Below are 13,907 nucleotides of genomic sequence, written 5' to 3'. Positions count from 1 at the left end.
GGTGAGAAAAATAAAACTAAACGGGATGAGGTGTGTGTGCTTCCTGCGGCACCGTCGGCACCGCGCGGGCCGCCACGTCACCTGTGGCAGGAGCCTCTGCTGGGAAGGTGATGTGACCAGGCCAGCCCCAGCACTGAGTCACATGAGGAGCACCAGACCCCCTCCCCTGAGATCCATGCTCCACGGGCCCAGGGCTGGGGCTCTGAACACAGGGCCAGCATCCCCCGCCGAAATTCTTCAGTTTAACGTTCTCCCTATAGGTTACCTCTGGAAACGTCTCTCTTCATAATCTGAGTTCCATACCCATGACAGCAAACTTGGGACATGCTGACCGGGGACAGCAGGAAAAGCCCTGCCCACGCCACTCCTCCTGGCCCCCAAGGGAGAACCCTGGGGACAGGACTGAGGGCCTGGACGGCCTCACTGCACGTCTCCCCACTTAATTTTTTTTAATTACCTACTTAAAGTTTACATATTTTGAGAGAATTAAGACTGTGCAGAGGGAGGGGCAGAGAGAACATCCCAAGCAGGCTCCGTGCTGTCAGCACAGAGCCCGACACAGGGCTCGATCCCATGAACCAGGAGATAGTGACCTGAGCCCTGAGCCGAAATCAAGAGCGGTCGCTAAACCGACCAAGCCCCCTGTTTAAACAGCTCAGGACGCAAACAGAGAAGCAGACACACACTAGGAGCCGCCAGTGTCCAGAAGACAGGACAGCCTGGTGTCTGACACGTCCACACCACAGGCCACTTCTGTCGTCACTCACTCTGGCTCGCCACAAGCCACTCACCTCTCGGGTACAGCACGTGACGTGACCGATCTCACCTAAAAGTGTTTGCAAAGCCAACGTGAGCCGTTGCTGAGCTGAGCACCAGTGAAGCCCCGCCTGTGCCGCTTGCTGTGTGACAGGAGAGGAGCAGGCCGGGCAGGGTCCGGGCACACAAACCCTGCCCCGCTCGGGCCCCTGCCATTCAAGCCACAGCACCGAGGGGCGCGGGCCAGGCCGCGGGGGCCCCACGAGCCTGAGCTGGCCAGAGGTGCAAGGCTCTCAAATCATCGCTCTTTATTCCAAATAAATACGCCCTCCTACAGGAGAGCATGCGGGCAACATCCTGCTGGCCTCCCAGACAGAAACCACAGTCACAACACGTTCATTTACGAGAGAAAGAAAGGATTTGTAGATTATCAAAACTGAAATTTAGGAACTTCAATATACATCGCTTCTTTGAAAAATAAAGACAAAAAGGAATAATCCATATCAAGAGGTCACAGATTAAAGAACCAATTTTCCCTCTGAGGCTCATTTTAGCAAATCCTCCAAGTATCCCCACATCTTCCAGCCAGAAAGCCAGGTCCCCAGCAAGTCCCCTGCCTCAAAAGCGGCCCCGCCCCGCCCGGCTACTGCTTTTCGGCCCTGCTGGGTCAGCGGCCAAGAGCAGTGGCCAAGAGCAGCGGCCCGGCCGTGACCCCGCGGCTCTTTCCACAAACGAACGTGGCTCAGCTCTGCCACATCGGAGGCGATTCCTTCATGGCAAAGAACTCCGAGCAGCACACACGTTCCAGTCCTTTCCAGACTCCACGTGCTCAGAGACCCAAAGCCACGACTTCAGGATTTTTGGAAAGGTTCCCGCCAGCACGCCCGAACGCCCGTCCCCGGGATGCACATCTCGGATTCGCCTCCCAATCGAACAGCCACACAGAATACATGAGGCCAAGAAGAACTGTGAAGAAGACCCCAGAGTCTTCCACACCCCCCTTCCTCACCCCAAATACACGACACACCCCGAGGAGTCTTCCTATAAGTTCAGGTTCATCATCTGCGAGGTTGAAGCCTCCAGAGAGTCCTCCAGCTCCAGGGCACCCCGACTGTAGGCTTCCAGGTGTTCTCTCCAGATTTCCACTAGAAGGGAGACAGCGGCACAGCTAAGGGACAGGCTCCTCCGGGAGGCGTGCCGCCCGGGGCTCAGTCCCCACTCGGGCCTGGCACGGACTCCCCCAGCCGGCCATCAGCACACGCTGGCCTCGTGACAGCGCTGTCCTCACGGCCAACTCCACTCAGGTGCCGTCTGCCCCGAGGTCTGTGTGGGACCAGCTCTCGGGACACCAGGTGGGACCCGACCCGGCCTTCAGCAGCGGGCCCTGCCGCGGGGTGGCCGTGCTGCTGTCCTGGGCGCTCCGCCCATTCCCCACCTCCCCCCCGCTACGTCCTGCACATCTCCGCCCCCGGCCCCCCCCGCACTCACTGTAGCGCGGCTCGTCTCTCCCGGCGGCAGGAGCAGGGGGGCCCTGCGGGGGCGGGCTGCCCGGGGCGGGGGGCCCAGGCTCCCCCGCCGGCTCCCGGCGTGCGTTCTCCAGCATGGTCTTGTACGCCTGCCGGGCGGCCATCGTCAGCTCCACCATCCTGTGGAACTGGTCCTGGGACGGAAGCGAGGGCACAGGTGACGCCCCCTCCCCACGGGGGGGGGACTAAGGGTCTCTGCCCGTCGGGACGGCGCCCTCCCCGGGGAAGCAGGGGGACGGCTGGCGGGGACGCTGGCCACGTGAGGCGTCTCTGAGCAGCGGCGAGCTCGGAGCCGATTCAGAATCGCCGCACGTGCCCTGTGGGCCCCGGGCTCGGGGCTGCCCTGCCGGGGACGCCCGGCTCACCTGGGCCCCGTCGTAGCTGAAGATGCCCACCACGCTGACAGGGACGGCCTTGTTCAAACTGCGCCCCAGAGCCTTGCGGTTGAGAGCGAACACGAAAGGGATGTTCTGCTCGCAGGCATAACCGATGATGGTGTGCAGGGTATCGTCCAGCCCGCCTGGTCAGGGACAACAACCGACGGGAAACGCGTCACACACAGCATGGCAGTGACCCTGGTCGCAAAGGGCTTTTTTCTACAGACAGCAACACGGCCCAGCCACTCTCAAGCGGGGCCCACGTCACCAGGAGACGAGCCAGTCACTGCCAGGGCAGTGCACACGAGGCAGAGTGCAACTCTCCAAAAGAGGCACTCCCTCAACGTACTAAAACACGTCTGCATCGTCATCCTAACGGACGGTGAAGTCTCAGTCTTCTAGAAGTGTCTCTGGACCCAGTTCCCACATGGGCGGGGGCCACGCCACCAAGCAATTCTGAGACACCACTGGCTGTGCAAGAATTCCGCCCCTCCCGACACTCTTGCCTGGAGAGCGTGTCAGACCACACAGGGTGGGTCTGTCCCAGGAGACCCCCCTCCCCCGGGCCCCACCTCTGGTGCCCGCACACGTCCCTGCGTTCCCCGAGCTCCGGACCAAGGGGCGACACGCTGCGGGGCCCCACACCCTCTCCTTCCGTTCTTCTAAGTTGCTAGAGGCTCACAGCGCTCACCCCAGAAAAGCCTTGCTCACATTTGCCCAGTTTATTAAAGGACGTGACAAACATCTCGAGTCGCCAGCGCGGGAAGAGACGCACGGGGAGGCCGTGCCCACTCTGGGTGCGCCACTACCCCGGCGTCTCCTGTGCACCGACCGGGAAGCTCCCCTACCCCAGTCCGGGCGGGACTGTGTGGAGGCTTCCAGACTAGTCACAGGATCCACTAAGTCGTGGGCTCCACCCCCACCCCCTCCCTGGGGGCCAGGGGTAGGGGCCGGACAGGGACCCAAGTTCCAACCCTCTCATTTCTCGGCTGGCTCTCTTGGCAACCAGCCCCAGCTTGGGCGGGGTCCAAAAATCACCTCATTAACGTAACAAAACACCTTTCTTGTGGTCCTGGGAAACTCCAAGGATGTGGGGAACTGTGAGCCGGAAACCATGGACAAAGGCCAAACAGGAAGGAGAAATCTATTCTGGTCACGTGAACGAGCCAACTGCGCTTAGTGTTCACTCAACACCCACTGCGTCTCAGGCCACTGGTCACCTGTCCCCTGTGTATTAACGGGCTGCACCCCACATACAGAGGTCACTGAGGGTCCTACACCAACGGGCGGGCCGCGGGCTCACCACCCACCCTGCCTCCGAGCGAGGCGCCAAGGACTCTGCGTGCAGGTGACGCGCCCGCCACCCCAAAACCTTTACTACAAGACAGTTGCACGTGGGTGTCTGTGCACAAGTCACACACACCTAACGAGTCCTCACGAAGGCCAGCAGCGCCAGCAAGGGTGGGTGTGGACAGCCACCAAAGACCACAGCAGGTAGGACCAGGTTTATCAAGATCTACAGAGCAGCTTCAAGGTGCTCCGGGAACAAAGATCACAAAGGGGCCTGTGCTCTGGGACACAGTGGTCCCGGGACCACACACCACTTCCGTGTCCACCTGAAACTTCTGAAATACTCTCACTACAGTTAGGATTTTTTTTTTTTTTTTTTTTTTTTTGAGGAAAAATAACACGACAGAAATACGCAACTGAGAAGAAGCCTTTTGAAAAAGGGAACTACCGTCAGGCTAGCCTCACCAGGTAGGAGAGCTTGCTGTAATAAGGTGGGTTCCAGAAGCGACCCTACCGTGTGGGACTGAGCGCTGTCGGGGGGAGCACTGTGAAGCAGCAGAAAGAGGACAACTGGGTCGGCCTCTGGAAAGACCCATCTGAAATGAAATATAGTCTACCTAAACACAAAAATGAAAACGTGGGAGAACTAAGAAAACGGATATAAAAAAACCTTTAATAACCTTGGAGTGCTATGGTTGAGAAATGGCATAAAACCTAGAACCAATTAAAAAAACAAGAATAAAAAACACCAACATGATAACAACACCCAGGATCTTCACGTGGCCAAAACGATGTTTTGAAAACAGGCAAATAACAAACCAGGAAAGTACAACTCTTACCCGAGGAGCTTTCCTATTATATAAAAAGGCACACGTCGGTATTAAAAAGATCAATATCCCCAAACACGAGTGGGCAAAGAACAGGAGCCAACAGTTCCCAGGAAAGTGCAAAGCTGCCCCCCACCTACACAGAAGGTTCTGGGTGCAGGTGCGTAACCCACACGACCCCCAAATGCACCAGCCCTTTCGTCCTCGAGATGTCCCCACCAGAAAGGACAGCATGCACAGCGCATCCCTGTGCGTTGCTAGAGACGTCCAGAAACCACCAGAACATCCCTAAGTCCCGTCTGAGCAACACAAGTGTGTGCAGAGTTACGAGCTGGCTCCCCAGACAGACCATCAAGCTAAAAACCAAGGTGCCAACAGGGCCAGGACCAAATCTCTCTCTCTCTCTCTCTCTCTCTCTCTCTCTCTCTCTCTCTTTCTTACACACGTACACACACACACACACACGCAGACACCATAAAGGACACGTCAAATGTGGGAATGGTGGCTCCTCTGGGGGTCGGGAGGAATCTGGAGGGCTTACTCCTCAAAAGAAAGGAGCGCTGCTGGCACCGGGCTTGCTGCGGGGTCCTGGCCCAGCCCCTCTGTGCACAGACAGACCCCCGTGTGGAGCACCTAATATCTGCCTGGGGAGAAAACGTTGCCCATGTCCCCCAGCACCTGGCCCCTAGTTATGTAGAACTATTTGATTTTCTTCCAAGAGAGAAACTTCTTGAAAGCATAGGCCGCTGCGCTGGGAACCGGGTCAATCTGCAACCAGTCTGTTCGGGGTTTAACATTTAAGCTCCACATCCCTCCATCCTGCCTAGACCCTGGCCCAGATGCATGCGGGGACCAGGGAAGCATGCTCTGGGCGCAGAACCATCCAAGGACTAGCACTTCTGGGCCGACAGGAGGTGAGCGCACAGGAGGGGAGGCGGGCGTGCTCCTTAGCCACAACCACAGCAAGCTATTCCCCACTTACTGCTAGAAACTGCAGGGGCCCCCTCTGGCCCGTGTCCCTCACCCCCAGAGCTGACCACAAATGCCAGGGCCCCTTGGCCCCGTGTCCCCCACCCCCAGGGCTGACCACAAATGCCGGGGCTCCCCTCTGGCCCGTGTCCCCCACCCCCAGAGCTGACCACAAATGCGGGGCCCCTTTGGCTCATGTCCCTGTCCCCCACACCCGGCATTGACCACAAATGCTATGTGAGCAGCGGCACCATGGCCACTGTCCCTTCAAAGGGCTGCTTCTCAGGGGACCCATGGCCAGAGCCACAACTTGGGTTTCTGGAGGGCTCCCCACACACCGCCGTGAAAGGGGCTATGGGGCGGGCACGAGGGGGTTCATGCTGAACACCACCGCCCTCTGTGAGTCAGGCTGGGCACAGGGTGTCCACAACCAGCCGCCCATAAATCCCCTGGAAGGGACACCCCTGGGCGTGGATGGTGAATGGGCTTCCCGGGTGGACGACACCCCACGCGTGCGTCCCATGTGACTCCCCGGGAGAGACTCTGGGAGGGTCCGCTGCTCCCAGCCCTCAGTGTCCGCGAGAGCAGAGAGCCCCCTCGGGTGTGACCTCCCAGTGCTCAGACGAGGCAACCGAGACAAACAGAACGCTCAGACAGCTGCCACTTAAAACTCAAGTTCAGAATCGGCAGACGAAAGGCCCCTTGAGCAGACGCGGCACTCGCACAGTCCCAGGCCGCCTTACCAAGCTGTCCCTGTAAAATGACCGCAAGCCGCCGGCTCCCTTCTCCGCGGACACACTGACGAGATGTAGTAAGTTCCTTTGGCCTCAAAGCAAAGAGGCCGCAGCCTCGGCGGGAACACAGAGCGGGGCCCCGGGTGGGCAGGTGGCCCCTGGAAACGGCCACGGATTACAGGCGGGGAGAAGCCGCCCCGGCTGCGGCCGTGCAGGGACGACACAGACCAGCTCGTTACCTTTCGACTGAATCTTCTCACAGTTGGGGGAGATGATGATGCACTTCAGCTTCCTGAGCTTCAGGTGCTTGAGCACCTCCCTCAGCCCCAGCACCAGCCGGCGCTTGGTCTTGGCCTTGACCGGATCCTTCTGGTACATCCGGTCTTGGAAGCGCACCAGCTCTCTGAGCAGGTCCGTGACGCAGGCGTCCACCTCCTTGCTCAGCATCTGGCTGCAGTAACTGAAAGAAAAGGGCCGAGGCAGCTGCGGCAACCGCACAGCCCTCTGGGGGCCAAAGACATGGGGCTCCCGGCCCACTGGGTTTCGTGTCCTCCCTGAGCCCCGACCATAAGGGACAGAGCCACTGTGCCCAGCTCCCCCAGCGGCCCGCCACTGAGCCCCACGGCACTGCTGCCCCACGGCAGCTGCTGCTCACAAAACCCACACCCCGAGTGTGGACTGTGCCCTGGAAGGAGGCAGAGCTCCCGAGAAAGCAGAGCACGAGACGGAGCCGGCCGCTCCCCGCTCATCCCCCCACAACGCCAACCTCGACTGCAGAGGGCCTCTGCCTTCACACCAGCAGGACAAACGCCCCGCAGATCAAGTGGCCGGATGTGGGGACAGGACGAGGACGGAAACCGGGCCTGGCCCCACGGCCGGGGCACATCACGACAGGAGGGCCGGCGCTCAACGCCAGAGCAAGCACCGCCCGCCCCAGACGGTCACTCACTCCCGGAATCTCCGGCTGTGGATCCTGGGGCAGCCAGCGCCGTCGGGGACCAGGCAGAGGCCGTCCGCCTCCTTCTGGGGCTCGGTTCTCGGCGGCTCTTCTGACTTGCGTTGCCCCGTGGGAGTGGGGGCCGCCGACTCCTCCGTCCCCTCTGCGACGCCACAGAGAAAGAGGCCGTGGCACGCACCTGCGGGGTGGGGTCTCCAGAGCAGCCCCGTCACAACGCCACCGCGGTGACGGGACGCGTGCTGACGGCTTGGGAGAAACAGAAGGACCACCTCCTGCTCTGCTCCCTCCCCAACCCGACTTAGCCACTGTCGATCGCTGGAGGGACACTCCTACAATTTACCATTTTAGCCGTCCCGAAATGGGCAGTTCAGTTGCCAGATTTAATTTTGAAATTTAACCTGAAGTTCGTATCGCCCAGTTTTAAAAGCAGTTTTACACAGTCCTTGACTCTTCATACATAACAGTTCAGACCGCTTCTTCAGCAAATGACCCTTTGGTGAGATCCAAACTCAAACATCCCAACTACGAGCTTCAAGCTCATGGTCCCCCCGTGACTTCTGGAGACTTCCAAGTACACGGGAGGGGACACATAACCAGAGGAGTCTGCCCACCAGGACAGCACGTGACAGACGTCTGGGGGGCGGACCCGGAAAAGCCCCAGGAAGCCCGCCTGGCAGAAGGCGTCTAAGGGTGGATGGCAGTGGACCCCCAAGCCCAGAGCCCCTCCAGGCACATGCTGACAGGAGGGGGTGCCCACGTCCTAAACACACACACACGCACGCACACACGTTGCCGGTGCCCCTGCTTCTGGTGACCCCAGAGGAGAAACTCCCTGGACGCCCACCTGCCACGTGGCCCGTGAACACACCCCAGTGCTACACGGCAGGGGACTACCGCCACAGGCCACAGACACGCCGCGGGCTGGAGGGGCACAGGTGGCAGGATTCCCCTGGAACAAAGTCTGGGCGAGGCCCCGGGCCGAGGGCACGGGGGCTGCCGTGCTTCTGAGCCGGGCGCCGTGCTCCCTCTGTGAGAAGTCCGCGAACCGCAGGCTCACGCTCCGTGTCCTGCTCTGAGCGCGTAGCTCAGTGGAAGCTCCCGAGCGTGTTCTCCACACGGCACCACGACCCACGCTGCTGGGAGAACTGCCCTGCACTTACTGGCGGTCACCGTCACGGCCACTTCAGGTCGCGGGAACCGTTTGAGGACTCACGGATCGCCCTGGGGGCCTCGCCCCGCTGTGCCCAGAGTCTGGAGCGCAGGCGCCAGGAGATGTGTCCGCCCACGGGGGCTCCGACAACGACCGGCCTTCACGACCGGGCTCCCGACGGCCCTGCACACGGCCGCCCCCGCCAGAGCCCGCGGGGCAGCAAACGCACTCCGTACCTGAGGGCTCGGCCTGTTCCAGGGCCTCGTCGCCACCGCTCTCCCCGTCCAGCGCGGCGTCACTGGCGGGAGCCGGGCTCACGGTGTTTTCTTGGAGACGCTGCTGCTTTCTCTCCTGCCGTTCTTTCAAAATAATCTTTAAAATTAAAGAAGCGATTAAAACATCTACACGCTTGTCCTCTTAAGTGAAAAGCTCTCCTGCAAAACACGCCACCCGACGTCAGCTCACGGACGCCGCGCCTCCCCAGGGCCTGCAGAGCCGGGCACACTGGACCCGGGCCACCCTCTGCCGGCCGCGACAGCCCCAACGGGACCCGTATCCATGGAATCTGAACGGCAGGCAGATGACCCCGGGTGGGGTGAGAAGGAGGACGTCACGGCCAAGCACTCCCCGCCTGAAGCAGCAGGGGCGCCCTGCCGCGTCCCCTCTGCCCTGTCACCCAGGGGGGGACCGCTCGTCAGAGAACCACACACGCCTCTTCACAGGGCACATGCAAGGGGAGTCCACATCCACACGTAAAACGCTAGGAGCCGGAAGACGTAACGCACACACAGGAGAGTCCTAGGTTTTTCCGCACCCAGTTTCAAACGGCCACCCTGTACCTTCTTCAACGACGTCGGCTTCTTGGCTTTGGGGACCTCCCTCTGCTTCCCCTTCTTCATCAGCGGGGCGCTGGAGTCCAAGGGGTTGTGTGGGGTCTTCACCTGGCTGAAGTGGCCCTTCTTCCCCGACACGGGGTCTCTGGAGAGAACCGGCACCGCCCCAACTGCCACACGGAGGGGACGCACTCATCAGGACGCCGCCACACTGCCCGTCCGCCCGTGACCTCCCTCGTCCTCATCAAACAGATGCTCACACAGCCCTGTCATGGGCAACGGCTCTCAGGGGAGTTTAGTGTCTTCTGGGGGAGATCCAAAAGAGCCATCAACTGATCTGGGGAGAAGCGTCGTCCTATCCCTGTGATGGCACCTGCACGCTGCCCGGGAGAGGGTAGACTGGGGGTGGGGTGGGCCCCCACCCTCCTGACACTAGGTATTTCCAGACAGCGCGTACTCACGACGGCTCTCCCAAGGAGTGCCTCCCCATTTCCAGCTGACCCTGCCTCTGCAGAAGGGGCCACGGGTTTCCGCACATCCCTCCTCCCTCCCTAGCTTATAAGATTCTAGGAATTCTTCTAGTGGATTCTTGAGTTTTCCAGACAAAAATACACTCTCCTCGATCAGCTCCTGTGCAGCTGGTGACAAGCGCCCCACCATCCACACAAGATCACAGTCGCGCCTTGCCGTTTCCGCTGCGCTTTCCCATCCTGCTCCCCTTCCCAGCTCGTTCCGGCTCCGAGGAAACCCTCTCTTCCCTTTCTCGGGGACCATTTCCACACACACACCCCAGAAAAGAGAACGGGACAACACCCCCCACGTCCCCACCATACAGCGTTAAGGACCCCACTATCTCCCTGCCCTCCTTGGGTCTGGAATACAGAGGTTACTGGCGTCTTCCCTGGCGGCACGCCGGGTGCCCTGCTTCGGACCACAACGGGTCTGTACTCCGGCTCCAAGCCACTGCCAGCCCCGCACAGCTGCTGGGATCTCCGAAGCTGTGCTCCCACGGTCAGTTTGAGACGTACACGCGACGAGCCGTTGTTGAACCACCCCCCACCCCCACCCCCCGTGCTGACCCTGCTCACATCCGCTCGCTCTGTCCCTAACGCCACCTCCCAAGGCAGGACCTCCGCCGGGCTCCTGTGACTCCCGCCGCCTGGGCCCCTCCCGTCTGCCCTCTGCCAAGCGACTCTCTACACACGGCATGAGCGGGTTGCCTGGGATCCCTCCCACACGCACAGTGAAGACGCCAACCCCCAGCCCGAAGAGCAGCCACCAGGCGGGACACAGCTGTCATGACACATCACGTCAGCCCCCTCGGACGCGACCAAAGGCTGACAGCAAACGACACAGCTCTACCGGTGCTCCATCGAAGTCCGGTGGGAACAGCACGGTCTGGGGCATCCCGTCCGGGGTGCTCCCATTCTCTCCCTGCCGACAGCTGGCTGCAGCAGGGCGGAGGAGCACCTGTGAAAACCTGCAGCTTCACGGTCTCTGCCGGAAGGGGCTGCTGGAATCAGAGCGTGAGCGTTCAGAGAGGTGACCCGGCAGCAGGCCGGGCAGGCAGCCTCGGCGGTGGTCGTCTGCGGGCAAGCAGCAGGGCGAGAGCCAGGCCGCCCACATCCCTGCCGGCGACAGAGCCCTCGTGCGTGTGCGGGCATCACACGAGTCCCAGGGCCCCGAGCCACGGCCGGCCTGAGCACGGCCCGCAAGCGAACACACACCTGCGACCACACGGGCGGAGGCGCCTGTGCGATCTCCACGCGTTTGAGCACAACCTCCGGCGTGTGTGCCGTGCAGATGCAGGAGTGACCCCTGGAGCTCCACGGACAGTAGGAACAGGGAAAAGCCACCGAGCTGAGACACCAGCGAGCTCTCAGATCCAGACCTGCGCAGCTACTAAAAAATCCCCAACGAAACCACTGCCATCACTGCTCTCGGGGGTGGGGGTGGGGGTGGGGGTGGGGGGTGGCGGGATTCCGAACCCCGAGCTGCGACAACATGCTAACTAAAATGTTCACTATTCTCAAGAAATTCTGAGACTTTCAGAAAAGGATGAGAAGAGAAGCCGGGGGAGCGCTGCTAGCTGCGGGACATGGCCGACGAGGGACTCGAGGCAAATGTGTGAGCACATCTGAAGCCAGGGATTCGATGACAAGAAACCGTAGAGGGGGCCCCGCAGTAGACCTGACATGGCAGAAACACCAGTGAGGCGCAGAGTAATCAATACAAGCGATTCAGTCCCAAGAAAACACTCAGAGGGATTAAGAAACGCGACCCGACCAGAGGACAGTGGGGCGACGGCCCTCAGACTGACGCATGCATAACGTGGGGTGAGGGGGACGAGAGAAACAGGCCTGAAAGTTCCCGAGTCCGAGGAGAGCATCGGTGCCCAGAGCCAAGGCACAGCCAAGGCAGGGCGCACGGAGACAGATGCACAGCGCACGCGCCCGGGCCCAGTGCTGAAGGTCGACCACAGAGAGCAGGGGGACAGCAGCTCAGCACAATGGGAGCGGGACCAGGGGCACCTGCCGTCTCGCGGACGACAGTGGAGGCCAGAGCGCGACGGCACCCGGAGCACAGGCACGTGTGTTGGCCAGTGTCCCGGCGCCCTTTTTCCAGTCACATTTGCACCCTGTGTCTCTCTGCAGCAATTCGCACAAGATCTTAATCTTTTTCATCATTATTACTGCTCGTGGTGATCTGTGACCAGTGATCTCGGGACTTCCCACCGCAACTGTTCGGAGCCCCACGAGCCACGCGCGCGTAAGACGCGGAACCTAATCGGTAAGTGTTATGCGCGGACTGCTCTACTGACCGGCCGTTCCCCGGTCTCTGTCCCCTTCCTTGGGCCCCCCCAGGCCCTGAGACACAGCGGCACTGAAATCAAGCCAGCTGACAGTCCCGCCAATGGCCTCTACGTGCTCAGCCACGAGGCGGCCCGGTGAAAGCCGAGACCGGCCAAAGCCAAAGCTCTTGTGACCGCCACGGTGGTTCCTGAAGGGCGCTAACTGCCACTCCGGCGAACGCACGGGCAGTAAGAAAGTAGAAGCGGGAGAGCCTGGGTGGCTAGGCCGGTAAAGCGTCCGACTCTTGATTTCGGTCCACGTCACCATCTCACAGTCACGAGATCAAGCCCCGCATCAGGCTCTGTGCTGGGACCCGCTCAAGATTCTCTCTCCCCCCTGCCCTCCACCACTTGCATGCTCGCCCACCCTTTCTAAATTTTTTTTACTGTTTATTTTTGAGAGCGCGCACGCCCTAGCAGGCTGGCTGAAAACAGGCCTAGGGTATTCGGAAAGGGGGAGGGGCGGGGGGGGGGGGGGGGGACAGAGAATCCGAAGCAGCCTCCAGGCTCTGAGCTGTCAGGACAAGGCCAACGTGGGGCTCAAACCCATGAACCGAGAGATCGTGACCTGAGCCGAAGTCGGACACTTAACTGACAGAGCCACACAGGTGCCCCTCTATTTCTTAACAGAAAAAAAAAAAAAAAAGGGAAAACAGCCTTATTGCTGACATGGAGAACGTTTTAGTGGCCTGGCCAGAAGATGAAACCGGCCGCAGCCTTCCCTTCGGAGAAGCCTAACCCAGAGCGAGGCCCTGACTCTTCAGTCCCGTGAAGGCTGACAGAGGTGAGGAGCCTGCAGAGGACGAGTCTGAAGCGAGCGGAGGTGGTTTCGGGAGGACTGAGGAAGGAGGCCGTCGCCCCGACGTGGAAGTGCTGGAAGGGGCAGCTGCGGCAAGTTCTCTAGAGCATCCGGCTGAGGGGATCACGACGGCGGCCGCACTCACCGGCAGGTGTTCGGGGCCGAGGCCAGAGCCTCCCGTAGGAAGAAGATGCCACCCAGGACTTTCCGTGGCTGGAGAGGAGAAGTCGGCGCCTGGCTTCAAAGCTTCCAAAGACGGGCCGGCCGTCTCATCGGAGCTAATACGGCTGGTGACTTTAAGTTGACGCCAATGCTCATTGACCATTTTGAAAATCCTAGGGTCTTTTAAGGCTAAATCTTACTTCTGGGGAAGACAGCAGAGTAGGAGGGTCCTAGGCTCAGCCCATCCCATGGTTACACCTAGATAACAGCCACGTGAGTGTAAATAACCCAGAAAAGGACCTGACAGGCAGAACAGACTCTCCCCAGCTAAATGTATGGAAGAGGCCACATCAAAGATGATAGGAAGGGGGGAGACACGGCCTGGAGCCAAATGGACCTGTAGGACCGTCCACAGGAGGGAGAAATGCACCAGGTGCAGAGTGGAGAAGGGGAGACCCCACACCAGACACCCAGAACCCACAGTGGGAAGATGAATCACCATACTCGGCTTTGAAAACCGGACAGGTCTAACACTGTGGGTTCTTAGTCAAGCAGGGCATAGCACCTGAAACGTTAAGAATCAATAACTCTGCGCCGGGAGAACTGGAGGGCTACGGGAAACGGAGACCCACCCTCACAGAGACAGCACGCTAGCCTTGCTGAGGTACAGCCTAC

General features: G+C 60.3%; 1 protein-coding gene across 4 annotated transcripts in view; it reads right to left on the bottom strand.

The window, feature by feature from the left end:
- Window positions 1–1,039: 1,039 nt before the first annotated feature.
- SECISBP2 (SECIS binding protein 2) overlaps window positions 1,040–13,907 on the bottom strand; it is a 39,535-nt gene continuing 26,667 nt past the window's right edge. For 3 of the 4 annotated variants that reach the window (XM_049640777.1, XM_049640856.1, XM_049640924.1), the window contains 7 exons: window positions 9,427–9,590; window positions 8,824–8,959; window positions 7,429–7,615; window positions 6,719–6,939; window positions 2,648–2,802; window positions 2,245–2,416; window positions 1,040–1,901 (listed from right to left, as the gene is read on the bottom strand). In XM_049640777.1, the coding sequence (XP_049496734.1) occupies window positions 1,798–1,901; window positions 2,245–2,416; window positions 2,648–2,802; window positions 6,719–6,939; window positions 7,429–7,615; window positions 8,824–8,959; window positions 9,427–9,590 (1,139 nt within the window). In that variant the 3' untranslated portion in view covers window positions 1,040–1,797. The remainder of the gene's footprint in view (window positions 1,902–2,244; window positions 2,417–2,647; window positions 2,803–6,718; window positions 6,940–7,428; window positions 7,616–8,823; window positions 8,960–9,426; window positions 9,591–13,907) is intronic. The other variant, XM_049640700.1, reaches the window with a different exon arrangement.

The sequence above is a fragment of the Panthera uncia genome, chromosome D4 (genome assembly GCF_023721935.1).
Source record: "Panthera uncia isolate 11264 chromosome D4, Puncia_PCG_1.0, whole genome shotgun sequence".
Classification (NCBI taxonomy): domain Eukaryota; kingdom Metazoa; phylum Chordata; class Mammalia; order Carnivora; family Felidae; genus Panthera; species Panthera uncia.
This window is presented reverse-complemented; position numbering and strand designations above follow the sequence as displayed.